Source organism: Harpia harpyja, chromosome 11 (assembly GCF_026419915.1).
Source record: "Harpia harpyja isolate bHarHar1 chromosome 11, bHarHar1 primary haplotype, whole genome shotgun sequence".
Lineage (NCBI taxonomy): Eukaryota > Metazoa > Chordata > Aves > Accipitriformes > Accipitridae > Harpia > Harpia harpyja.
In genome coordinates, this window is record NC_068950.1 from 4,243,275 (window position 1) to 4,268,131 (window position 24,857).

The 24,857-nt window shown below is 44.6% G+C and overlaps 1 protein-coding gene across 10 annotated transcripts in view; it reads right to left on the minus strand.

Moving 5' to 3' along the window:
* The window catches only part of RFX2 (regulatory factor X2), a 62,457-nt gene that overhangs the window by 20,727 nt on the left and 16,873 nt on the right, over positions 1-24,857 (minus strand). For 2 of the 10 annotated variants that reach the window (XM_052801070.1, XM_052801076.1), the window contains 5 exons: positions 9,204-9,316; positions 6,420-6,509; positions 5,348-5,424; positions 4,414-4,678; positions 15-89 (listed from right to left, as the gene is read on the minus strand). In XM_052801070.1, coding sequence (XP_052657030.1) covers positions 15-89; positions 4,414-4,678; positions 5,348-5,424; positions 6,420-6,509; positions 9,204-9,308 — 612 coding nt within the window. In that variant the 5' untranslated portion in view covers positions 9,309-9,316. Of the gene's footprint in view, positions 1-14; positions 90-4,413; positions 4,679-5,347; positions 5,425-6,419; positions 6,510-7,903; positions 8,530-9,203; positions 9,392-24,857 lie in introns of those variants that run through there. The other 8 variants (XM_052801068.1, XM_052801067.1, XM_052801072.1 and 5 more) reach the window with 7 other exon arrangements.

A 24,857-nucleotide genomic window follows, 5' to 3' on the forward strand; every position in this document is an offset into this window, starting at 1 on the left:
CGATTGTAACTTACATGGCTGTTGAGCAAACTGCTTTTGTGTGATGTAATCCCTTCATTTTTTTGTAGGTTTTCAATCGCCATTTCAAGCTAAAGAAAATGTGCACAGGGAAAAAAAAAGGAAAAAAGAAAAAGAAAGGAAATCAGATAGTTAGCAACAGCCAGGATTATTATTTCTTTATTAATATTTGAATGATTAATGCTTTGTATCAACAGGCTTGTGAAAAAGAGGCAAACAGATGAGGCACAGTCCTTATGGGATGAAGCTGCAGAGACGTTATTGTATGGCATGCAAACTAACAACACAGCAAGAATCCCTGTTAGGGTGAAAGAGTGAGACCGGGGGAGGGCTTTTGATGTTCCACTAGATGCACTGCCCTTTTATAAAAGAGAAGCAGTTTTCCTTCTCCTTTCCCCTCCATGCCTAGACCAAACCACCACCAGACAGATAAGCTGCAGTAGGTCAAAGGAGATTTGCTCCAGAGAAGGTGCATTTTACCCAGACCTTTCAAGGAAAACTGGAAGTAATGACTTCAGTTATTATTACTTCTTAACATTTTGATAAAAATCTAACGGCAACTAAATAAAACAGGGGCACAAGGAGGGTTGACACAGAGAATAAATAAGCTGGAAAGGGTAAGAGCTCTTTGCTACTGAAGAGAACTGCAAAGGGACTCTGAAGGAAGAAGACAGATTTCAATTAAGCGAGCTTCTTCCTGCAAAGACAGCCTGGCACATCTTGATGCTACTTGTGCTCATTTCCATTGATCTCAGAGCTTCTGCAAGCAGAGTCACAGTGAGGCATTCTGGCCCCTGAAGAGCCTCGTTGCTTCCCTCTGTGTAGCTCCTGTTCTACTCTCAGCCTAGCTATGGCTGCTGCCTTGTGCTCGGACCCTCTCCTGGACCCCTGTCTTCTCCTTTCTGCTGCTGGGGCTCCCTTGGCAATCTCTGGCAAACTACTTAGCAGATGACTGCTGGTCCCAGAGCTCTAGTGCTCCTGAGCACAAGTTTTTTGCAAGTGAGGAAGGAAAAAAGAACGCCAAAACAAAAAAAACCCAACCAAACCAACCACATTAAGGGACTGGCAGGAGCAGAACCTGCTGTTTCTCTCCAGTAGATGTTCTCAAAACCCTGTTATCTGTGACCTGTTAGTGCAGGCAGGACAAGGCAGCACATATCAGCCAGTAAAACTCCCAGTCAGCAGCTGTCTCCAGCATCTGTCCTCATTTAACATGCAGGGTCGCGCACTCATCAGTAGGCACAAGCACAAAGCATCTGCACAACGATCTGCCAATGGCCTCCTTCACAGGCTAGCTAGCTCCTGTACTCCAGTTTGCACTGACTCATAGCATGGGGAAGATAAAGGTCGAGGTGAAAACAGCCATTTACAAAACCAAGCTCTGTCAGAAAGGTGGGAGAACAGAACAAATCAGATCTAACTTCTGAAGTAACATTCAACAACCAAAGACGCAGTCTGTGCCATATCCATATCTGATACTCTGTCCAAGCACCTCCAGCACACGTCCCTTGGTTTCCACCCAAAAATGCCATCACCGTGGCACTTCTCAAGAAGTTATCACTGAATTCAAAAACAGGTCAGTCACACATAGTCAGTGGGGGTTTTTTTTTTGAGAAAACTGTCTAACACACCGTGATGCATCATGAGGAACCAAAGACTGATTGCTGATGCAGCCTTCAGGAAATGAGTCAATGTTAGAGGGAGACACCATTTCCTTCCTCTGTTCAAGGAGCAGCGCAGTGCCAGTTGAGCAACACCTCTTCCGCAAGCACAAAAACACTGCCTGTCCTTTTGGCATTTTGGTAAGCGTCCCATACAAATGGACACCTTGCATCTGCAGAAAAAAATATTACAGGGGAAAGGCTAAAAGCTCTTAAACACCTCTGCACAAAGGTGAGGAGCTCTGAGGACCCACTTATGGGAGGTCTCAAGGATCTCCTCTCTTGGTATAGCCTAATTTAAATGAAGATTAATAATGCTCTATTGGCACAGGCATTGAATGGGACTGCTTCGTGTCCTGTTTCAGCCCATTTGACAGAGCAGAATGTCATTATTCCAGCAGATATGGATGACGGGTTTCTTTAAATATTTGAAGATTTTATTCTAGTGTACATAAAGTCTTTACCAAATGTCCCTCAAACTCCTGAGGTAGCTCTCACACCATTGCTAATTCTGAAGCGCTACCTTGTTCCCAGTCTCCTCTGAAGATACTCTCCTTGCTTTCGAGGTCTTGGTGCCGGCTCTGCTCAAGCATTCAACACCCTCCAAGCCCTTTCGCTTCCCCATTCCTTGCAGCTGCCTCTCACGTTGCCAAGCCCTCACATTGCTGGCCACTTTGACATCCATCCTCTTTGCACTATATCCCCAAGGCCACACGCAAACACTACGGCTTCCTTGGCTACATCAGCATGAACTGTACTTTTTTTTCTCTCCACAAAGCTCTTAATCCTGCCCTAAATACATTTTGCCAGGACTGCAGTCTCTCCAGCCTCTTTAACACCAGCCTTTCCTATTCTCTGTTTAAGCAAGACATTGCAACAAAAAATAATGTTCCTACCCATTGATGTGATTTAGTCATTGCTCTCCTTAAGCCTTCCACTATCTGTCCACCCATTATTATGTGAAATTCAAAGCAGTTATCATGGCTCTGCTCTATCCCCCTCTGACTCTGGTCTGTGCTGAAAGAACTGAAAGCCACACATCATAGACACATCCCTATACTGTCTTCCATGCACTATTTCACCCTCTTGAGCCCCCCCCCAAGATCCACACACATTTTGTTTTAAAATACCTTCAGGAAGTTCATTCCTACATGCAACAGACTGAATTTATTTCAGATGCATTTTCATAAAGGTCGCTTTTAAACTCTTTTTTTGCTGAACAGCTTTATCTCATGTGATAGACAGCTACAAACTAAATCTGTTCATGGGACATTTCTATTGACACATATTCTACTCAAGCTTTTTATATTGTGCCCATCATCATGGAAATAAAAAAAAAAAAAACCCAAAACCAAAAACCAAGAGTAATTTTGTGCAGCTTTGCAAGATGCAGTCCCACGCAGGTGACAAGATCAGCAGCTACTTCCTTCAAAATAACAAGCTCGAGCAAAAATCAGAAGATGGTCCAATGCTAGTTTTTAACTATGAACAGTTAAAATACACACAAACACACACAATTCTCACACAAGAAATGAACCCCAGCTCATCCAGATGCATCTGTCATTTTCTTTTCCACCCAAGTCTAAGGACTTTTCCCCTATTTTGACCTAAGGCAGAGCACATTTACTCCAGGATCAAAGGCAACCTTTCAAGCCCCAAATATTCAAAAACCATTAAGTCCATATTCTAAAACTCTGTGGGAAAAGAAAGTACAACCTAACCAACCAGATTTTCAAGAGTACTCAGTAGCAAACAGCTCCTGTTTTTTTCCCTGGGTGGTGCTGTTTGCATCTTAAAATCTGGCCACATACACTGAATTACACCTACATTTGTAATTATGTTTACATAACATATACAAATGTATAAACATACACAAGGCAGTCTGGAAAGGAAGGGGAGCAGTGTCCCAGAAAATGAGCTCCAACCCACTCCTGGCAGCAGTTGCTACTAAGGGCTGGTAGATTCTCAGATAAAAGTCCTGGTAGCTTCGAGCTGCGGAAAAGCTGTTTTGGGTTAATAGTTGTATCCCCCTGAGTCCCACACAGCTGTACAGCTGTGCTTCTAGCAACCTGGCACCTCAATTGACAGTTGGAGGGACATGATTAAAAAAAATTAGAGCTTTAAAACATTTCTGTTTGATCAGTATTGTCCCTAAAATACATTTTCTGTAACATATGGCACGGACAGAATACACAATGGTGTAGGAGATACATACAAAGACTTTTCGATCACTGTGCATTTGGCATGGTCAGCTTGACATACCTTATGTGCTAATTATCCACTGTGTTAGTAACGGATTTTTCAGGTCTCTTCATAATTAAAAATATATTTATATATTTCTTTATTTTGGGTAAGCCAAACCCCGTGTTCAGATATTATACTTATTAGAAAATGTAAATACAGACAATTCTTTTGAATTGGAAAGACAAAACATTTTGCTCTGGGAAAAAAACCAAAATCCCCGAGAATTTTCTTTTATGTCCATGCTGCATAATTTCAGTGATCCACTAGAAAGTTTGACAAGCCTCTGCCCAGCAGCAAAAGAGACGTTCCAAACTCCCGTTGAAAAATATCTGTAGTACACCAGTGTCTATTCTCTCCCTTGCATTTGCATGGCATGTTATACAGACATATACACAATGATAATGATAGGAATTTTTATTTTCTGAAGGCTTTTCAGTTCCCTTGGAAAAATTCCTGGCCCCCGAGCTGCAACATCTGCAGGGCTACATACCGTTGCTGGAGAGGAGCGTGAAGTATGTGACAGAGAATGTCTAGTGTTTTCCATCCCCCCATGAATGAGATAGGCTCCCGAGCCGGAGAGGATCGGACTTCCCCCAATGTCCATGGTGATGCCCACCATGTTGTGAGAGGGAATGGCTGTAGGAGAGGATGCCGCTGTAGTCACCTGAGCTCCACCTCCCTGCGATTCGAAATAGGATGCTGCGCTGCTGGGGGCGTAAATCTGAGCTTCGGTGTTGTAGGAGTAAGCGGCTCGTCTGTCAAAGGAACAATAGGGTCAGGAGGGGGAGAGTGGCTTGCAGATCTAAAGTCATGGACAACAGTTTCTGAAATCTGGACCACCTTTCGAAAAAAACTCCATTTTTGGTGGGATTTGCTCCATTGAAATGGAACCCTGTGCTGTAAAAGTCAGTCCTGACAATGTTAAGCAGTCCTGTGACAGCCCTGGAGCAAAGGCCCACAGCCACAGTGAGAGCACAGAGCCCAGGAGTTGCTCTGCAGCCATTGTAGGCAACCTCGGTGCAGAAGGCTGAGAGCATCCCGGAGGGCAGCAGGCCCAAAGCAGGGGGCACAGCAGACAGGACGAAGAGGAAACCTTACAAAACCCCCGTCTTCCTCTAGCAGTTATGCTCTGGTTTCTAAAGCTGCCCCACCTCACCACACAACGGGCTGGGCAGAGGAAAATATTGGATTCCCTGGAGAACAGTCCCTCCATGAGGACAGCACCTCCTCCAAGGCTGGAGTCTGGCTGAAACTAGTCCCCACACACAACATAACATGTGAAACAGTTGTTCCTCCTCTTCCTCCTTTTAATGGCGGGCAGTGCCAGCAGCAGAGCTGGGGTGGAAGGAGCCTGGGAGGACCAAAGGGCTCAACCCAGCTGGGAGGGAAACAGGGCTCTGCTACGGCCAACAAGAGACTCTTACATGGTTCCATTGGTATAAACAGCTTCTCCTTCCACATACTGGACCTGGGATGGATATACGTGCTGCACAGATTGCACCTGCAACAAATATGATAAACTTGAGTTACAGATATGTTATTGCCTAGGAACAGCAGGAGAAATTGCATATTACATCCTTAAACAACTTTCAACCTCACCTTGGCATTTAGGCTTTCTTTTTAAATGAGAAAAGAAAAACAAAACAAACAAAAAACTGACATGCTTAGGAATCTCAAAGGACGTATTTATTTTAAAAGGTCAAATTAAAATAAAATAAATAAGTAGTTGCTCCATGAGCAGTGGAAACAATGGAGCTGGGTTTCCTCTGCACACATGTCTCAGGGCTGGTTCTCTGCTGACTAATAAGGGTGAGATCATGCTGCAGCCTTTCCTTCAGAGAGGAGGTTGGCAGTGTCCATCTGCACCCCAGCCCCTTTTTTAATGGTCTGGGAGGAACGTAGTTGCCCTCTGTCAAGTTTTTTTTCTGAAACTGAGCAACCAAATAAAAAATTGCTAGAGGAAAAAGTCAAGAGAGTCAGACTCACTGTACACATGAAGCAGCACCACATATGCCTGGTTTCTTAGGAAACAAGGACTGCAAAAGGCAAAGTTCAGATAAACAAAAACTCTTGCATGGCTCTGTCACCTAACCTTTCTATGAAGCCACATGCAGTCAGTACATTTATTTGTGTAATTAAAAAAAATCCCAAACACTTTGCCTCTAAAAAAGTCTTTACAGAGGAGGACTGTTTTTAAATGGCAATTAAAAGCATCCATCAAATCTTCAAATATATGAAAGACAACTGCTACAGTAAAGGTTCTTTCTAAACTTTACATATCTTGAGAGTCTCTTTTGCCATCAGCCTAAGAAAGGAAGAGAGAGATGGAGAAAGCTGCTCTCACAGTGATCTCCCGTTCTCTAATTGCACACAACAGTTTAATTAAGAGCATGGATTTTTCTAAGCAGCTCTCTGGCACAGTCTCAAATGTTGTGTGGGACGTGGGGTCCTGTTGACACGGGGTCCCTGGGTGGTGTCTCACCCCAGAGGTATTACCTGTTGTGGAACCTGCTGAACTCTGGGAACAGAGATTTGCTGCATCTGCGCTCCTTTGGGAGCGGAGCCTGCTGCTTGGACCAAAACCCTCTGAAAGAAGAAGATATAGTAACATACACTTAATTTCAGTCTGTAACACAGATGAGTTAGGTATTCTCTTTCAAACTTTCATGGAAAGCTTGCCTCCTACTCCAGCAGCAGCAGTACGCCTCACTTAGTGTCCCTGCTGTCCCCATCCTTCCAATGTAATCTGCACCAGACACCAGCCTGAACTCAGTACCCAGATCTTGGGAAAAGCTCGATTCACATTTTCTGACACGCATCATCTTTAAGTCTCTACACAAGGAAATAACAGCTAACAGTTGACTGATGGGAGGAGCTCAACGTGAGGTTCAGTCGCAGCTAAACAAGAACCACTCCTCACACATTCACATTTTCCTCCTACGGTTGCAAAGTTTCTTCTCTTACAGCTGCTATACCAAACCACACTCTGCCTCCTGCAACAAGAAATCACACTCTCCAAGGCACCACAGCCCTTACGGTTTCTACCAGCACCAAAGCTCTGATGGTTCTGCGTCTCCTTTCAATGCTGCCAAGGGCACAGAAACGCTTTTGTGTTGCCTTACGGTGGTCACTCTGTCTTCTACCTCTGCACTGTTATTTCCACCGTCCCCCTGCTCTTTGTGTAATGCTCAGCATTCCGTTTGAGGTTGGACACACATCTTGTAGAGTGCTCAGCACCTTGCAGATCCAGCAAAACAAGCATGGGGATGTGGTGGATGGAAAGAAATGATTCAGTAAGGCCCATGGGAACAGAGCCAAATAGCAGTATGGCCTTTTAAACTGATGAGGACCTTCTCCAAGGAGACAGTCATCCTCTGTGGCTTGAGGCTTTAAAAATACCCAGCAGATTGGGCCAACAGAAAAAAAAGCTGCAAAACAATCCCACATGAATCCTAGAAGAGACCTTGACAATTACTGGCTACCTTATATGTATATATTTATGGGTTTTAGCCCTCTGACACCCTCCCAACATGCCCTTTGTAACCAGCCAGAAATTCTATTCTAGCAGAATTATAGGAATACGATAATTGCCCAGATTTCTAGGCAGCCTCTACATCACCAGTCCCCAGGCTGACCTTCAGCAAGTCTGGATACATTGGAGATCCTGCAGCTGAGCCAGTACACTTATGCCAACCATCACTTTGTCCATTCTCTCTCCAAAAGAGGTTGCAACCAGTGCACAATGGAAACATTATAAGCCGTTTTTCAAGTCATGTCTTGGCAGTGCCACCTACGCCAAAGTCTCAGCAAGATCCTTTCCTTTCTCCTACTTTTTACCCATTCTCTGTCATTGCTTCTACCAAACGACATATCTCCTCCTTTGGCGCAGTTGCCCAGCTCAGCTACTTCTGTAATTTGCCACTGTCCAGTTGCTCCTACTACCTTCCTACCTACAATCAAAAAAATTAATCATCCCCAACCTGTAAGATGAGGCCATCCTGTTCATACAGCCTTTGCTCACACTGAAAGGTAGACCAGTGATCAACAACACCAAAGGCTTCAGCCTCACACCAGTCATGCTGACAGTAGTTCATTCCTAGTATTTTCTTTGTCTTGCTGGTGAGAAGGGAAGGCTCTGGACACTCCTCCTCTTCAGCAATCTTTCACCGTCCTCTGGGTCTTCCTTAATCCATGGAGTTCCACTCGATATTCCGTGTCATGACAACAGCACTGGCAAAGGCTGGACGGGTAATTTCATAATCCAAAGTCGATGGGTTTTCTAAACTTCTTTAAGACGTTGTCACAGTCAAATTCACACTAATGACCAACAATCCCTAAGATACTTGACACTATTGATCAGTGGTATCCACATCATTACAATACGAACAAGAAACGTCACCCAGAGAAATCAAAGATGGGAAGGCTGAGAGATGACAGCGAGCTGGCCAACCATGCACCGAATCACACGATGTGAATTTCCCTGTCTCCTGGTGAATCGAATGCTCCTGCCAATTCACAATTTTTAATTGTTCCTTTTCATCAGCATCCAATGGCAGCTACTTCTGCTCACTTGGGAGCTGGAGAAGGGTGTAGCTAAGTTATACCCACCCATCCTCTTCTCCCTCCAGCTTCCTGCGACAGAAACTTCTTTTGATAGTTCCCCAAAAGGCATAAAAAGGAACCAGTTTTACTTAACCCTTCCCATTTTGCAGTAGCTAGTTTTCATTCATCAGTTGAAGCTATCATTTCTCTCCTATCAGACCTCCCACGTGCATCATATTCATGTATATGAATCATGAGTCCCCCTTCCCCAATTTAAAATGTCAGGATCCACCTACCAAAGGAAGAGACCAGCACGTGGCTCCTCCACCCTCTCCCTGCATTAGCACTCCCTCCACCTCTTCTCTGTTGAGCTCAGTACCTCATTTGCAGAGATGCCTTTAAGGACTATTTCATTTTCTCTTGCTTTTATTGACACACCAAATAATGACAACAGGATATTATACTGAAGCAAACACCAAACTGGCATGAAATGACCTCCTTGGGCAGCTAAGTTAAAATCCAAATCCCATGTTTTAAAGCTTGCTTATTCGTAGGGCTAACACATGAAATATCTATGGCCTTTATCAACACAAAGTCCAGCAACAGGTTCTCCCCACTAGCTCAACGAGCTGATTAATAATCCTCTCCCTCATATAAAAACCCTGGCTTAAAATACATCTACCAGTAAAGCAGCTCTCTTCTCCATGGAAACGGCATTCCCAGCTGTGCATACGTTACCTGCTGAGACGCTGGCACTGGCTGCACTACCGGAGCTTGGGCTGATGCAGAAGTGTGAAGTGCCACAGAAGCTGCTGAGTCTGATCCACCCTCTGAACTCTGCATGCTCACTGCTGGGGAGAGCAGAGAGGAGATCAGCCAGGGAAAGCACAGCTGTACACCGCAGCAAACGCCCGAGGAACCCGTGCCTAAAAGGAACAAAATCCCAGTGGAAGATCCAGGGGAAGTGCTAGGAAGGAAGGTAGCTACCTTCCTACACAGAGGACTCTTTTTAGTCTTGGAGCTAATTTTAATACAGTATTATATTAAGAAAAAAGAAAGTTGCACAATTGTTCCACAGAAAGGAGAGGGAAGGAACAGAAAATGCACTTCTAAATATAACCGAAAAGTAGCATTGGAAAATTATTGTGTCATAGCGAGGATAACTTCAGATCTGGAAGAGTAAGAACATATTTTAAAAATAATTTTTTCCCCCCCTCTGCCTTATCATGTTTAACTACTGCAAAAAAAAATTTTAATCAAATCTAAGTACACGCCTGGAGCTTAGGTGATGCTTTCATTTGGAAAGTGGGGCGGTCAATTCAGGTTTATAATCACAACCAATAATCAAACATGAATAGCAGAACAGTGATTCACCATCATTTTAAAACTCCCAAACCACCCCCACAAAGAACACCTCCATCCTCCCATCCATGCCCTTGCCCCAGAATCCCATCAGCCTCACCAAGGTCCCCAAACACAGACACGCCATCACCCTCCGGTCCTGCTCCTACGCTGCAACCCTACGGAGCTGATGCCCTCAGCATCTTCAAGTCACCCGGGTGCCCCCGTCCCGGCACTCACCCAGCAGTGCTCAGCCACCTTGGGACACATCCCAAGGGCCACGCGGGAATGTCCTGGGGATGGAGAGATGGGACGAGAGCAGGGCTGAGCGCCTGCCCTGCAGCACAGGTTCTCCATCCCCTGGATCTCCTCGTTCCCTTACGGCACTGCCCCGGCACCCCGTGTCCATCCTCCACGGGACACGGGGCATGTTAAAGCCCAGCTGCCTGAGGGACACCAAGGGTTGCTGCGGTGGTGCTTCCTGAGAGCAAATAATGTCATTTGGGGGTTTTTGATGTAATATGGAGGGGTGGGGGAGCCTTTTTTTCTCAGTTTCTTGTGAAAGTTCCTGTTTAAAAAACTATTTTAGGAGGTTTTCTGCTGTCTCTTCAAAAGATTTAGAAACATCCAGATTTTAAGCAGTGTCATTTCTCCTTTCTCAGCCTTGCTGCTGAGCGTAACGTAGCCTCCAAATAACGGCATGAAATCTTTTCTGTTTTATTCCCCTTCTCCATCCAATATTTAAACTTTTTCCTCAACTTTGTGCAATTTGAGGCAAAAGGAAAAATGAGAAACCGAGCGACACTGCACCCTGCTCATTTGATAGCTCTTTGCGGTAAAAAGAAACACAAGGGGGAGGTGAAGTTACAGAAGTTACCTGTTTATTCGCCTTCAGCCACTGAAAAAACCCCCGAATATTTAGATTCTTCACAAAACAGGTTTTTAAGACTTTTTTCCAGTCAGTGCTGACGCCATAGTCCCATGCTACCCATTAGCAAATTATAACAATTACTCTCCTGACTTCCCCGAAACCCCACAGCTTGCATGCAATTTTCTCTTTCACATCATCTTTCTCGCACCCAGGAGAAAAAGTAGATACAGAACCCACATAGTTACTGCTCCAAATACAGCTACCAGCTTAATTTAACAGGCCAGAAACAAGGCAAAGAAATTTAGTCACTATTTATCACCATCCGTAGCCCTTCATAGCCCTCAAGTCTGCCTGTAGCAGACGTGCACAACCCCATTCCCTGCAGCTCCACTATATAAAGGCAGCACCTGCTTCTCCCCATCACTGTGTCTGCATAGTTTTTAGCCAAAACCTCTTTGTGAGAAGATACCAGTTGCAATAGCGCTGTGCGATCATGAAAAGAATAATTCTTGCAGTAAATTAATGAAATAGCCTCCCGCCTGTTTCAGCCCCGAATTATTTGCAACTAAACATTTGGCCAGCACTGTTGGCAAAGGAGGCAGGTTTATAAAGCTCACGTGAAGATGCTCAGGCAGAAGAGAGGGGTCACTTTTAGCACACATATTCTCCTAACTTTTGCAAGAGTGTTTTATTGTCTATCATTTGTGCCCAGGGCTCCAGTTCCTGGGTTTCTAGGGTTTTGCGAGTGGAAAAATATAGCATGGTGATGTTACAGAAGAAAGGCGGTTAAGTTGCCAAATACATTTTAATGATCTATATGAGAATGATTCTGGCAGGGTCAGATCTTGGCATTTCAGGTCTCTTTTCAAGTGTAGTTATAATCAGAAAAGGACACTCAGAAGAGATCCTCTCTCAAAATTACCACCTACTCATCTCTGCTGATAAATTTTGTCTTCTGGTTTCCCTCAGTGACCAAAAGAGAGCAGAGAGAGGCAGGCAGGGTAGAAGATTAATTGTCTGCTGCCAAAATAAATCATCAACATTATTTTCCAATTTGTTACAAAATGCAGGCTCTGTTAATGATGACAACCAAGCCAGACACAAAGACTCCGATGAAATCTGCAGCTGGTACTTCCAGACAAGGTAGACAGACACAGAAGTACTGGACCGCCAAGGCACACATGCAAGACTTCTTATTGTTTTGTTTATCAGTGAAACATCCTGGATAAAGAAGAATTTCCCATTAAAGCCATCCTGTGCTTCCTGAGAATTGGAGAGACAGATACATGTGCACCATCTGCTAATATCAATTTGCGCTGATGAAAAGCTGACAACGTAAACAGAATTCCTACACTCTGAGAAACCATCGCAAGGTGCTACAAAGCTTTGGCGACGTCCTGGGAGCACAGCTACCAAGTGAGCCAGCACCCGAGCCAAGGCTCCAGAGGATGGATAAAGCATCAGCTTTCAAGGAGGAAAGGAAACGTGGCAGCCGAAGTCTTCCTCTTCTCTATTCTTGGGAGCTGTGTGTGCAAAGTAAGGAACAACCTTGTAGCTCCTCAATGAACATCAGCTGCTGGAGCTCGGCCATCCGCTTGCACAGCTCTTGGGCAGTTCTGCCACGTCCCCAAAGCAAATGCCCATGAAAGGACTCGCTGCTCTCCTTCGATCTCATTTTTCACCTCCCACAGGGGAGGAGGTTTTACAGTGTTCTTGATCATCCTCTCCTAACAGAGACTCAGTGGCTCAAAAGCGAACCCTCCTGTTTCCCAAAGATCTAAGATTTGCTGCCTGCCTCTTAGATCTGGTCTAAGAAAGAGAGGTTCATCCCAGCCGCGCTTGCTTCCCACTCCTGGCTGGGGGAGAATGCTGTAGCTCTCTCGCAGCAGAAGTGACCAACAGAAGCTATTAAAAGGTGTCTCGTGGCTTCTGACAGTCTGACAGCTTGGCAGCCCCCCTGGTACCGGGGAGTTTGCACACACTGAGAAGCTAATTAGTAGTCAACAAAGCTGCTGGTGGGTCACAGAAAGGATGAGCAGCCACAGTTGACTTTCTCAGCTCCAGAGCTCCTTACCGGGTTAAGAAGAGCAAAAAGACAAGTCAGTTATTATGCCAGGGGAATGAGCAGACGGGACCTGACCTTGCATAAGGAATAAAATCGCCGTGAGAAGGTCCTTACTTAAGACATTGGCATTTCAGGTAGAGGCAAGTTTAAAAGTCTGGTTGCTCAACGTGGCTGGTGATGTCACATGCAGCATCAGGACTGTGGAAAGCATTGCAGAAATCTGGATTCCAGGTTGCATCATCACTGAATGAATCAGGCAGATAACAAGGCTGCTGCCTCTGGAAACCGTCTGTTTACACACAGCTATCTTGGTATCCAAGCAAACAGCAGTGACAGGAAAGGAAATACAGAAAAAACTATTAACTTCTGGGTGCTATTTCTGGTTCTGCCACCAGCTTGCTCTGTGACCTTGAACAGGATGCTTCCCCTTCCCCGCGCTTCAATTTTCCCACTCCTAAAAAAGCCACAATACTCCCCTAGGTAAGGTATTTTTTGAGCACTGGTCTCAGAGGGCTGTCAAAGTCTGAATGCATTTGAGAAAGACAAGTAGTAATATTGCAAGCCTTGAGGGCTGATAAAAACTCCAGTTGTCACCGTTTCATTCATAAGCCACGTTGCCTTCATGTAAATAGCCTTGCCTTTGTTAATCTCTCCTGCGTAAACCAGCTCCAAAATGCTGGGAAAACAGAGATAAGAGAAGCATTTCAAAATATTTTCCACATTCAAATTTGCAGTGAGACGGGGGAGAAAAGGAGGGGGCAGCAGAAGAATATCACACAGCTTTCTCCTGCGAGTCGCCTTCGAGTGCCGAGAAGGGAAAGCAGCAGCATCCTCTGCACCAGTCCCCAAGCTCCCAAAAAGAGCTTGGGAAAGGAGGGGGGCTGATGCAAGAGCCCCCAGTAGTGAGAAGGGTGCCCCTGGGTGCTCGGTCTGTGCTGCAGCCCACGAGCTCTGCCATCCAGGAGATAAGGAGGAACAGCAAGTATTTTTCCACAGAATGTTTTAATATAAACGATCAGCTCCTGAACACTCAAACAAAAACGTTTCGGAGCTGAACACCGAGACCTCAAACGTCTAATAACCGCGCTGATCAGAGCCAGAGCAGGGAGTCCGCCCCAGGGAAATATTTGGTTTATTTTTCTTTGGTGCTCTGGTCCTCACTCAGCGGGACATGGAGGCACACAGCTAGCTGAGCACCAGCAGCCATCCCAAGGGCTCCAAGACTTCGAATAAAAGAGGATTTAAGTCCCTGCCTTCCTCAGGCCTGCGGTCGCTTTGGTTGTAATTGTGGGTGTTTTTATACTAGAAGAAAATGCTACCATTTGAAGTGAACGTAACTTCCCCCCCTCCCCATTTTTATTTTTTTAAGAGCCGCCTTACATAAATCAGGGGTGGGACTGGCACAGCCTTGGCTCTCGTGGGGTATTCAGGTCATGTATTTACATTTCTTTATTTTTTGAAGGTGAAAATGTAAAAGAGATTAGCTACACTAAACCAACAAGCAGTGAATGCCTTTTTTTAATCCAGAATAATCATACAATCATACTAGTGTTGCTTACAAAATACTAAAATTGTTACTGTTTCAGTGAATCACTTGCTCATTTGAAGACAAAACATATCATTAACTATTTTATTTAATTTGCTTTTCAAAGATTACCTTGTCATCCTTTAATCTTATTTAAAGTTTCTAAATTCCTTTATTACATCTTTTTTTTTTTTCTGGCAGACCTTTTGAAATAGAATATAATACTGGGACAAAAATGAGGGAAAGGAAAACGTCTTTGATGAGGTTTTGGTTGCTGTTTTTTATGGTGAACAGTCAATTATTTTACCTTTGGGACAAAGTTTCTCACAGCTACTTATATCTAAGCTTCCCAGTAAACCTTGGTGGGTGTTATTACCTCTATTGAGTAAGTAATTCCCTCCATTTGCCATTTGTAAAAACTTCTTCTCAAAGAGGATTTAAATGTGGGGCATAAAAATCCACCAGGAAAATGACTGCCTTGAAGTACAGCAATCAATGGTGAATCAGATTTTTGATGACTGAAGGATGTACTTCATGGCTTTCATTTCAAATTAAGATATAAAGGCAGAAAAAGTTTATTCTTCCAGGTGAACCTGCTATAATTATGCTTGCCTTTTTATTAATGAGATTTAGTATACCCAACAGCCAGGATGCTCAGCTGTGCACAGTTTGTGCTCCAAGTTTTCTTTCTGTTCAACGGATCTTGGGCTGACCAGGGGGTAAAATAACCAGGGAATCACATACGGTCACATTTCCATATACAAGTTCATGATACAGCTATGAATTTTTTATACAAATCTCCTGATACCTGGTATTTTACTGAGAATAATAGGAAGGTTGTAGTTTAATTAAAAAAATGAACTATTTCTCATCCATAACATTGACCTGCTAGGATCAAAATTCAAACCCAAGTTTTTGCTGTTTTTTGTTTGGCTTTGTGCATTTTTTGCATACTTTGAAAGGAAGGCTTACATATAAAAATAGTTATTTGGTTTCTGGAACTTTTATTCAGGTTTAGTTGGCTTGGAGCTTAGATAAATAGGAAAACCAGAACAGCAATAACTGAATTCAGAAGAAATAAAAATGCCATATAACCATCACATTCCATATGGGCTCTAAGTGGCATTTTCTCCCCTGACTACAGAAGAAGGAACTATGGTTTTTACATTTAATAGATTCAGTACTGAGAATCCTCAACGCTCTCAAAAGTGACTGAAAATAATAAAAGGAATGCAGGGAATAGCAGCTTTTGACTTTCTTTTCTAGCAGATGCACACTATCCATCAACTTTATCCACCACACTCTATGCCACATTTATTTTACTAAAGAAAACCTTCTCTAAATATTTTCCATTTCATTCAACATTTTTGGCTTCGTCTGTATTTAATAATTTGCCCTGAAAAGGCATTAGCTGTGTTTTAACCAGAGCACAGAAAGGAAGTGTTTGGTTCTTTGGAAGAAGAAACTTTTTTATCTGATGTGAATGAAAATGCGACTGAGTGAATTACACCACCTTAGAGCAGGACTAAGGGAAATACTTGTATCAAACCCAGCTTGCCTCCTGCCTCCACATGCATCCTTTATCCCTGCTGTGCATTCTCCAAAGCATGATCTCTGCAAGAAATAACAGGCGTTCCCCTGAAATTCCAATCAGGAAAATATTTTTTTTTTCCATTGCCCAAAAAACTCACAAGCCAGAGGAGCACACGAGCAGGCACTTGCAGCCTGCCAGCACATGGCTCTGAACCGAGACCAAGGGCCAAGTATGCACCCATCTTTGCACCCTCTTTGGAAAAACATGATTCCAGCTCACCCATCTGTGAAACCGAAAGAAACTCTTTGCTTTTGGATGGCTGAGCCAAAGACAACCTGCTCTGAGCCAAAGAGAACCTGCTCTACCAGCATCCCCGTTTAGGAGTTCTCTTTTCCTTCAGACTGTACAAGGGATGCTCGGAGAACAAAGCTCCCAACATGGCTGTTAGCAATGGGTGCAGCTCAAAGCATCTGGAAGTCTGGCTGCTTAGCACCTGAACTTAATCCCTGTCTAAAATGTTGTACAACCGGCAATCATGATACCAGCTTGACTTAGGAGAGCTACATTACTTCCTGGGTTTTTAACTGCTCTAAAAGCCTTGGAAGAAGAGCCTGCTATTCTGGCTTTCAGAGGGAGCCAGAAATCACAGGAGCAGGTTGGGACTGGACGGAGTCTTGGCTCATCAAAACCTTGGCGTCCGCACCAAAACCCCTCATTCCACGCCGAGGACAGTCCGTAACGCCTGCAGCCACGCGACACAGAGCCTGGGATACTGCGGGATGGTGCCCGGCATCCCCACTAGCAGCAATAAGCACTTGTGTCCCGTTCGCATCCCGAGGGCTGGAGCAGCATTTGCCTTTCACAACCAGCCCCTCCTAAACCAGCATCCCCTTCCAGCAAAGGATGGGGGAGAGGTTTGGGCCATCTCTATACTCGGAGCAGTGTGAACATGCCCTCATCCCCATCGCAGCTGAAAGCGAGCTCTTCCAGACGAACAGGAGCTGGCACTAAAGAGTGTCCTGAACTGCATGTCGTAACCTTTAGCCTTTTAATAAGCAGTGGTAAGTGGAGGGGATGGAAGGGGGAAGCAAACATGACAAGGAACTTGATAATAAGCTGATTCTGGAGAGGCTGCTTATTACATTGCTTCAAAATGTTATAAACAGAGAAGGCACCAGAGCCTTCCACTGATTAGGTTAAATTAATTTAAAACAGAAGCAAACGCGGCTTGTCTAAGAGCTCTAGTTACCTGGAAACACAGATAAACCCAAAACATGCGTTTCAAGGGCAGCAGGCAGTATAGCTGGGTTTTTTTCAGAGACCTGGTCCTCATGGAAAAATACAAATTTGGAAATGGCTTTTATTAGCAGGTTAATAATACACCGAAATACAAATATACACTCAGTCTTTAATTAGATTTCATGGAATCAAGTCAAGTAATATACACACACACACGCGCGCGCGTAATTGTTGCGTAACAGCAGTTCACTGATCTTTGCTGTTTCTTTAAAAGTAACTTTCAGACAGGCAGAAGAGAGCGAGGAATGTATCTGTGCTGGCTGTATAATTTGGAGTTTCCTTAAGAGTCAGCTGAGACTGAATAGCAGAAGCCGTGATGGTTTAATGTTGCTGGCAGCAGCCTGTGCACAAATCCCACGTGCATGGACCTCAGACCTGAACATGGGCAAAGTAACGTTGCGACCCTCCCTCCCATACAAAAACCTGTGCTATTTTCTTTCTGCGTTAATAATACGAATACTCTTCACGTGTCAAAAGCCAGGACTGGATTCCTTCAGATCTGAATGCATCCCTTCTGGTGCTCAGAAATGCAGGGGCCAGCATACAGCCCATTTACTGCCGTACTGCATTTCACCCTCAGTCTCCCAACAGGCTTACCTGCACGAGTCCCAGCTGTTTGTTCTTAAGAAAAAGTTCCAGATTTTTAGCCTAGCACAACCCTGTCAACAAGTGCTTGAAACTCCTTGTTTCTATACTAGCTAAATCTTGACTTCAGAAAAGTTTTGCTACAATGATGGCAAATAATGCTACCCAAGAAACGACATCTTGGTATTTGCTGAGCAGTAAGGAAGCTTTCACATCTGGAAAGAGGAATTAAAAGTCATACACTACCCTGTAGTCCATGTCCAGGCCCTTCAGATACCGGCTGCAACATATGCATTGGTGCTAGCTGGTGAAAGCAAGCACAAGTCCCGGGCTCAAATTAATAATTTTCCCACATTTTTAGTATGTGCACTGTACAGGTTTCCCAGGGCTGTGATTCAACAGGGGAAATACAACATGTCAAGCAAAAATCTGGCACAAAAGCATTTCAAAGGTTCCTTTCTAGGACAAATCTTAAAGTTTCAATTGTCAGCCAAACCAGAACATCTGGTTACTCGACCCCTGTGGTCTGTAGCTCTGCTATCTGCATGCTCCCAGGATGATCCCAGGTACCTGGGTACAGCTAATCCTTGCCCGACTGAACTGGGCTCATTTTGGAACAAGGAAATGCAAACCTTGGTACTCGACCACGTTTCTGCAAGACCCGCTTTTATAGCTTGTCCTATGGCAGAACTATGGAATATGTCACTTATTTTAAATTAATTTCAAGAGATCAGCTTAATTTAAACCTGTACATTCATCAACCCTCACTTTTTACTTGTTTAGACTAGACAATCCTTTCAATGGTCTTAAGGTTAGCCAGCCTTTTGACAATTTAAGTGTGAAGTAGGAGATTTGCTGCAGTATTTCATTTTGATGTGGGGCAGCAGTAGCAGCTGTTTCCATCACGCCTATCCAGTGAACAGCAGAAACAACCACTGCCAACACAGCCCAGTATATTGTTATTTATTTATACAGCACCATTCACAAGCATTGTGGTGCTTAACAAAGTTAAGCAGAACAAGCCACAAACATAAATGGTAGCTGTTCAGAGCAGAGACGACTTTGTCCCACATTTTATAGCATCATCTGAGTCCCTGCTCCGGAGGCCTCCGGAAGAGATTCCACCATGGGGTGGACTGAAACATGGCATGAGGGGATAAACAAGTGGGCACGAGTGTTACTGTTGCTGTGGGTTTGTACTGGAGAGTTTGAGAAGCTAGAAAGGAGAGCTGGAGCAAGAAGAGAAACAAGAAGTGGTCACTTTTCCCCTCTGAAAGGCAGGTAGTGCCTGGGCAGGCAGGAGGAGGAGGAGGAGGAGGAGGAAGGCTTTGCTTTCTCCTGATACTAAGGGCAAGTTTCTTTGTCTCTCTCAAACATCTGCGTGAGCTCCGACCCCACTGTCCTTCTGCCTGCACACGAGATGCTCTTCCAGGCTGTGCTAACTCTGCACGCTCCCGGGGAGCATTGTCCTGAGCAGGGACTGGTGTTACTGGGGAGGAACCACCACACAGGTCTGGGCTCTGCTCCTGCACGCCACAGAAAATGGAGTCTCACCCTTTATGTGATGGTGCTGTTGTCCCACAAGTGGGGTCGTTTACCCGGTATGCGAAACGCCAATACACACAGAGCGGAGGTATTTTATCCCAATTCATGTTTGCGCAAAGATGGGGGCTAGGTGGTAATCCACAAAGCTAGCACCCCTCATGCCTAAACAGGCAAGCAATTTACACTGTTCAGTTATACATACCTAATTTCCAAAGTTCTTCCCCCAAACTATTATTGGTAGTTACTTATCTAGCACAGTTTCTACTGGGCTGAAGTTTTCCCCGCTTCAAATTAAAGGTCCGGTGTTCTTTTATTCTACAGCACATGCTCAAGGAGAGGGGGGGGATAAATCTTTTTGGTCTGGAGTTGAGTCGGCGGTCATGATCTCCTCCTGCCACCTTTACCTTTCCTCCAGTTATCGAAGATTTTGGCTGACTTCCTGCCTATTAGCAACTACTCAAGTTTTCGGCGCCTCCTGGGGCAGAATGTTCCCTTCTTATCAATCTTTTAGTTCTTCTTCAGGGGCACAGTGGCTAGCAGGGCATGCATTGGTTATACAGAGCGAATCTTGTTTCACAAGACCTTTGTGGCCTTTTTAAAGTGGCTGAAGTACCTCATTTCTTAAGTACATCAGTGCCACACCAAAACACCCTCATGGGGACGTGCAAACTTTTCTCACGTGAGTTTGGGATTTGCTTGTTGATGATTCTGCTTCTACTCCCCAAGCTCAAAATCCGCATTGCCTACGTGCATTTGCAAGTGTGCTCAACGGAGCCACAGGCTGGCATGGGGGGGGTCTCAAAACTAAACTCACAGTTGTTATTCAACTGTTCCATTGCAGTATTCAGTGCATGTTTCAGCAAGTAATGGGACAGAAGCGATTGCTTTCCAGACCAGTGCACTGCTACCAGTGAAGAAGGGGAATGAGCTTGGTTTTTTTTCCTGTGGAAATTTAAGGTTCATACAGCTATTGGTGAGTGGTACTGCGGGCTCCAGGACTAAACAAGACCCCAAATAGAAGACACAAACTACCTAGAGACATGCAATTCTTCCTGGAAAGGCAAAGAAATGAGAAGCCTGTTTTAGATGCCCTAGAAACGCAGTTTGGGAATATGTATTTGAATATTCTGCACTTGGAGAAAGGCACTGCTGTATTTTTGGTGAGGACAGTAATAGGACAGACCGTATTCTAGATGAACAGGGGAAAATAAAGGCTTGCAACAGCTGTACACGGCTCTAACAGTTCACACTCTCCCAAAGAAAGAGAATTGACTGTTACCGCACTAGAATTAACAGAGTTCTATCTTGTTATCCAGGCAATAAATTCCTGTGGGCAGTGTTTTTGGCTTGAAGACACGAGTGGGTGGCTTCCCAACGGCCCTCTGGGCCCACTAAACCTTCTGTGCGTAGTCCGGCCGGAGCGGGGTTCAGAGAACCCCCCAAAACCCACTTACGTTTATCCATCCACTGAAGCGGCCAAAGGCAAAACCTGCCGTTTTAAAAGCTCGTCATCCTCCAGCGCTGGGCTGACGGACCAGGATCGGGCTTAAACTCTCACCAAGCCGAGTGGGAAGATTTAAATCCTTTTGAATCATAAAGTAACTCGGAGGGGGGGGGGGGGGGGGGAGTTGTCTTTAGTCCTTGGAGGGGTTTTGGGGGCAGGGGGGACCCCCCCGCACCCCGCAGATCCATGAGAAGCGGGTGCGGGAGGAGGACGAGGCGGATGCTGGAGCGGGGGGGGGGGGGGATGCGGAGCCGGGGCTGTTTGGGGAGCAACAGCGGTTGCCAGGGGCAACGCGGTCCGCTGGCGTGTCCAGGGCGCGTTGCTAGGCAACGGGGGGAGCGCTGCCCAAACCAAACATCGCCCCCCCCGCCGCCGAGGCACACTCAATATGTCAGCGGGTATTTTCAGAAGCCCGGGAGGACTGACAAATAATTTCTTTGCTATAGTAACTGGGAGGGGGGGGGGGGAGGACTGCGGGGTTTGGTGCTTTGTTTGGGGTGGTTTTTTGTTGGTTTTTTTTTTAATTGTGATTTTAGAATAAATGGATTAACAGGCTGGAGGGTGTTCTTCAAAGCAGATGTCCAGGAAACGAACCCTTTTTTTTTTTTTTGTTCTGTTTTTAAAATTATTATTAAGGAGTTAACCTCTTTTGGAGACGGTAGGAACTAGTCATTACGCAAAGCCCCGTGTCCCCAGTTCGCTGCCCTGGGAAGCACCGCACAGGCACCAGCATCGCACGGCCAGAGCTACCCGCAAAAACCCAAGTCCCTGAGCAAGTACTCTTTCAACTTTTTTTTTTTCTTTTTTTTCCCACCTATTTGTAGATTCCTAGAAGTTTCCCAGCAGAATTTAGATCCCTCTAGAGCAGGATTTAGCTTCCTTAGAACAGGTTTGCTTTTCTTGGTGGTATCTCTGAGCCCGGGGAAAGGTGGTCTGGCTGGGAAATCAGTTTTCAGGAGAGGGCTTGTGTGGTTTTTGAGTGTCCTCTAATTTGATGGAGAGGAGAAACTCACCAGAAAGATGTTTTTCCCATGTTAATGGAACTAGAAGAACTAATTTAAATTCTCGAATTTGTAATTTTTTTACATTAAAATTTGAGGCAACTAATCCTAAGCAAAAATTTATAAACACTCGGAGGATTTTAAGGGAGAGCTTGCTCTCTGTGGAAATAAAGACTAGAGATAGGCTTTTGTTGGGCTGGCGGAAGCAGATCATTGTCCTGGGAGCAGTGGTATGATCTAAAACATAAAAGTTCTGCTGTGCTTGCTAATCATCATTAAGGCCACATGCTGCTGTCACAGGTTCCCAGATTCAATAGGAGCAGAATTTGGGCAGAATTTGTCCCTCCAACTTTTAAATCTAAGCTTAGGCATTGGCATCACATCAGTTCACCTTCACAGTGATTAACAATAAAGCTTATCACTGAAGTTGCTGATTTCCAAGTGTGGGCACTGCCACAGAATTGCAGCAAGGCGTTCACTTCTCTGAGGCAGATGTCATGAAAACCAGAAATCACTCATCTGCCGGATAAAAAATAAAAAGTCATAGTACTGGGCCACTTTTAAAATAAGGTCTTTCAAAAATTCTGTTCTTTGTTTAAGGATTTTTTTTTTCCAAACTATTGCTGACCTCAGCCCCCAAACTACTCCTTGGTCTTCTAGCATTTGATTGCATTTATCTCCTTCTCAGGGGGACTTGCATGCCTCTTGCATGAGAACAGTAGACCCAGGAACACTTTGAAGGAGGCAGCTTTTCTTGTGATGTTCAGAGCAGGATTCAACTGAGAGCAGACACTTGTGCAAGACAGCCAAGAGCTCAGCATAGCTTGGTAACTTAAAAATGACAACTGAAAATTAAGAAATATCATAACTTGAAGAATCTGCCCAGCAAAGGGGTAAAATACGCACCATTTGCAGCTATTTGAGGTGATCTGGTAGCATTTGCACTCATTACACAAAAAAGTAAAATCAAAACAAGCTCCTTTACTTAAAGGTATCCTTGCCCATCCTACCTATTACCTTACGGTAGACTTCAGCATTGAAGTCTCCAAGCTGTGTGAAACATGGTTAAAAGATGCTTTAACATTGCAACATTTGGCCAAGTAAAGGACTTTAATAGATAATTCTGGCTAAGAGGAACATCTCTGCCAAGACAGCAGAAGCAGCATAGATGAATGTGACCAACTTCTTGATAACTCTGGTCTCACTCAAATGCCAGCCTGTGAAGCAAGCCAAAACTCGCTTTCTAGACCCTCTTGGCTCCTTGGTCCTTCCACCAAAATTACTAAAGCGATATTTTTGCTGGCATCGATCCAAGACCTATCAACTCATTTCAGAGTGTAAAAGAGGTTAACTGCCTTGAAAGAGCCACTATTCTTATTCCTTAAGATGGGCAAATTAAGTCCAAGATTCTTCTCATTCCATTCCTTTCTGCTAAGTGCCCTCGTTCCTGCTTTAATATGCTAAAAAGTTACTGCTGGGATGAGGAAAACACATTGAAATTGAGAGCTGACACCTCTCATCTCAAGTTAGGATGCTAGTGGGGGGTTTTAGGGTTTCAGCTGCTAGAGTCCTGTTACTCCCACAAAGCTATGCCTGGCAAGAAAAAGGGTTTCTAGCTTTCCAACTTTTACTGACAAAGTAAAAAGAACCACCCAATTTCAGAAAGTCACTATTTAAACAGCCAGTCTTCCTTATTTTTATCTCCTAGTGGTTTTTAATCCAACCTTATACTTTTGGGAATTTCTGGCCTCATGGGGGAGGGAGCAGTCTATCTGCAATCATATAGCAGCTCAACCCCCCCCCTTTTTTTTCCCCCAAGTATCTTTCTACTTTTGCTTTCCAGAAAATGAAATGTACATCCACTTCTTGCAAGAATGAGAGCAATGTTAGAAGCGTTAAGTGTGACTGCAGGAGCTATTTCCAGTCTATACAGCATTTACTGCATGTGCTGAGCAGTATATTGAAGAGGCCGTGAAATGCTAATGATCTCCAGACTGCTAGAGATACAGTCCTAAATAGAAGGAAAAAGTCTCTTTTGAGAGATTTTTTGCCCATTCCATCTCCAGAAACCATACAAAACTTTAACACCTCCCTTTGGCTACAGCTTTCCAAGTTACTCTTGAAAAACTGAAAAGGAAAAACAGATGGGGGTGGGGGAGTGGATAGAGATGATCCGACAGAGCTAAAATATCCATTAGTGGTAAATTCCACCATCTCCTCCCCCTCCCAGAAAAACGGACTGCATGGGTCAGATTCCACCCGCAAACCAAGAAACCAGCTCCAACCACATTCACTCAGACAGCCCTTTTTATTCTCTTGCTTGTCTAACCGGCTGCTAGGCAACCTGAGGAGCATTGCTGCTCATATGCATTAGGTATTAACTATTATTTCATTCCTTCCCCCGTATTTACAAAAAGGCAGCAACCTCAATTCATAGCAGACTGTTCTTTTCCCAAAAGCTAATGCTGGCTAAACTAAGCTGGAGACAGAGTTAAAGCCATGTAAGGGTTGAATATACCCACTTTAGCTATAGGATGCTCTCGATGTAGGTGCTATGGGGTGCATAGAATTTCCAGCACCCAGCATTAGCCACCTACCCTAAGTGCCCTCGTTAGGGACTGAAGAACTCATTTTTGGTATACCAGGAGATGCAGCTACTCTGAGCCAACCTCTGGAGGTAACTGCCTCTGCGCTCCCTGCACTGAGAGTCTAAAATCCTGATTTAAGCTTAGTGCCCAGAGTGAAGCAACGCAAACATCCCCACTGCTCCTGCTGCATCCAGCCCTCGAATGGTGAGAGACTTTCCCTTTGGAGGTGGTAATCTGTGATATCTCCTGCCATAATAAAGCCCTGATTTTGGCAGGATGAGTCACAAAGGTGTAAAGCAGGGGAGATGGACAGCACAAAGGATGCCCTTGCCCTGCCTGGGAAGCTAAGGTGGAATTTGAGAAACTACACAGTGTGCAAGGCTTTCTGCTCCCCTCCCTCCTGTCAACCAGTTCTGCAAGTAGCATCTCCATCTTTGCCAAAGGCAACTCTTCCAGCAATTTCAGTAGACGTTTTGCCTGAAGAAACAAAAAATCAAAACTGGGACAGGACAAAAGAAAGCAGCAGCTGCCAGT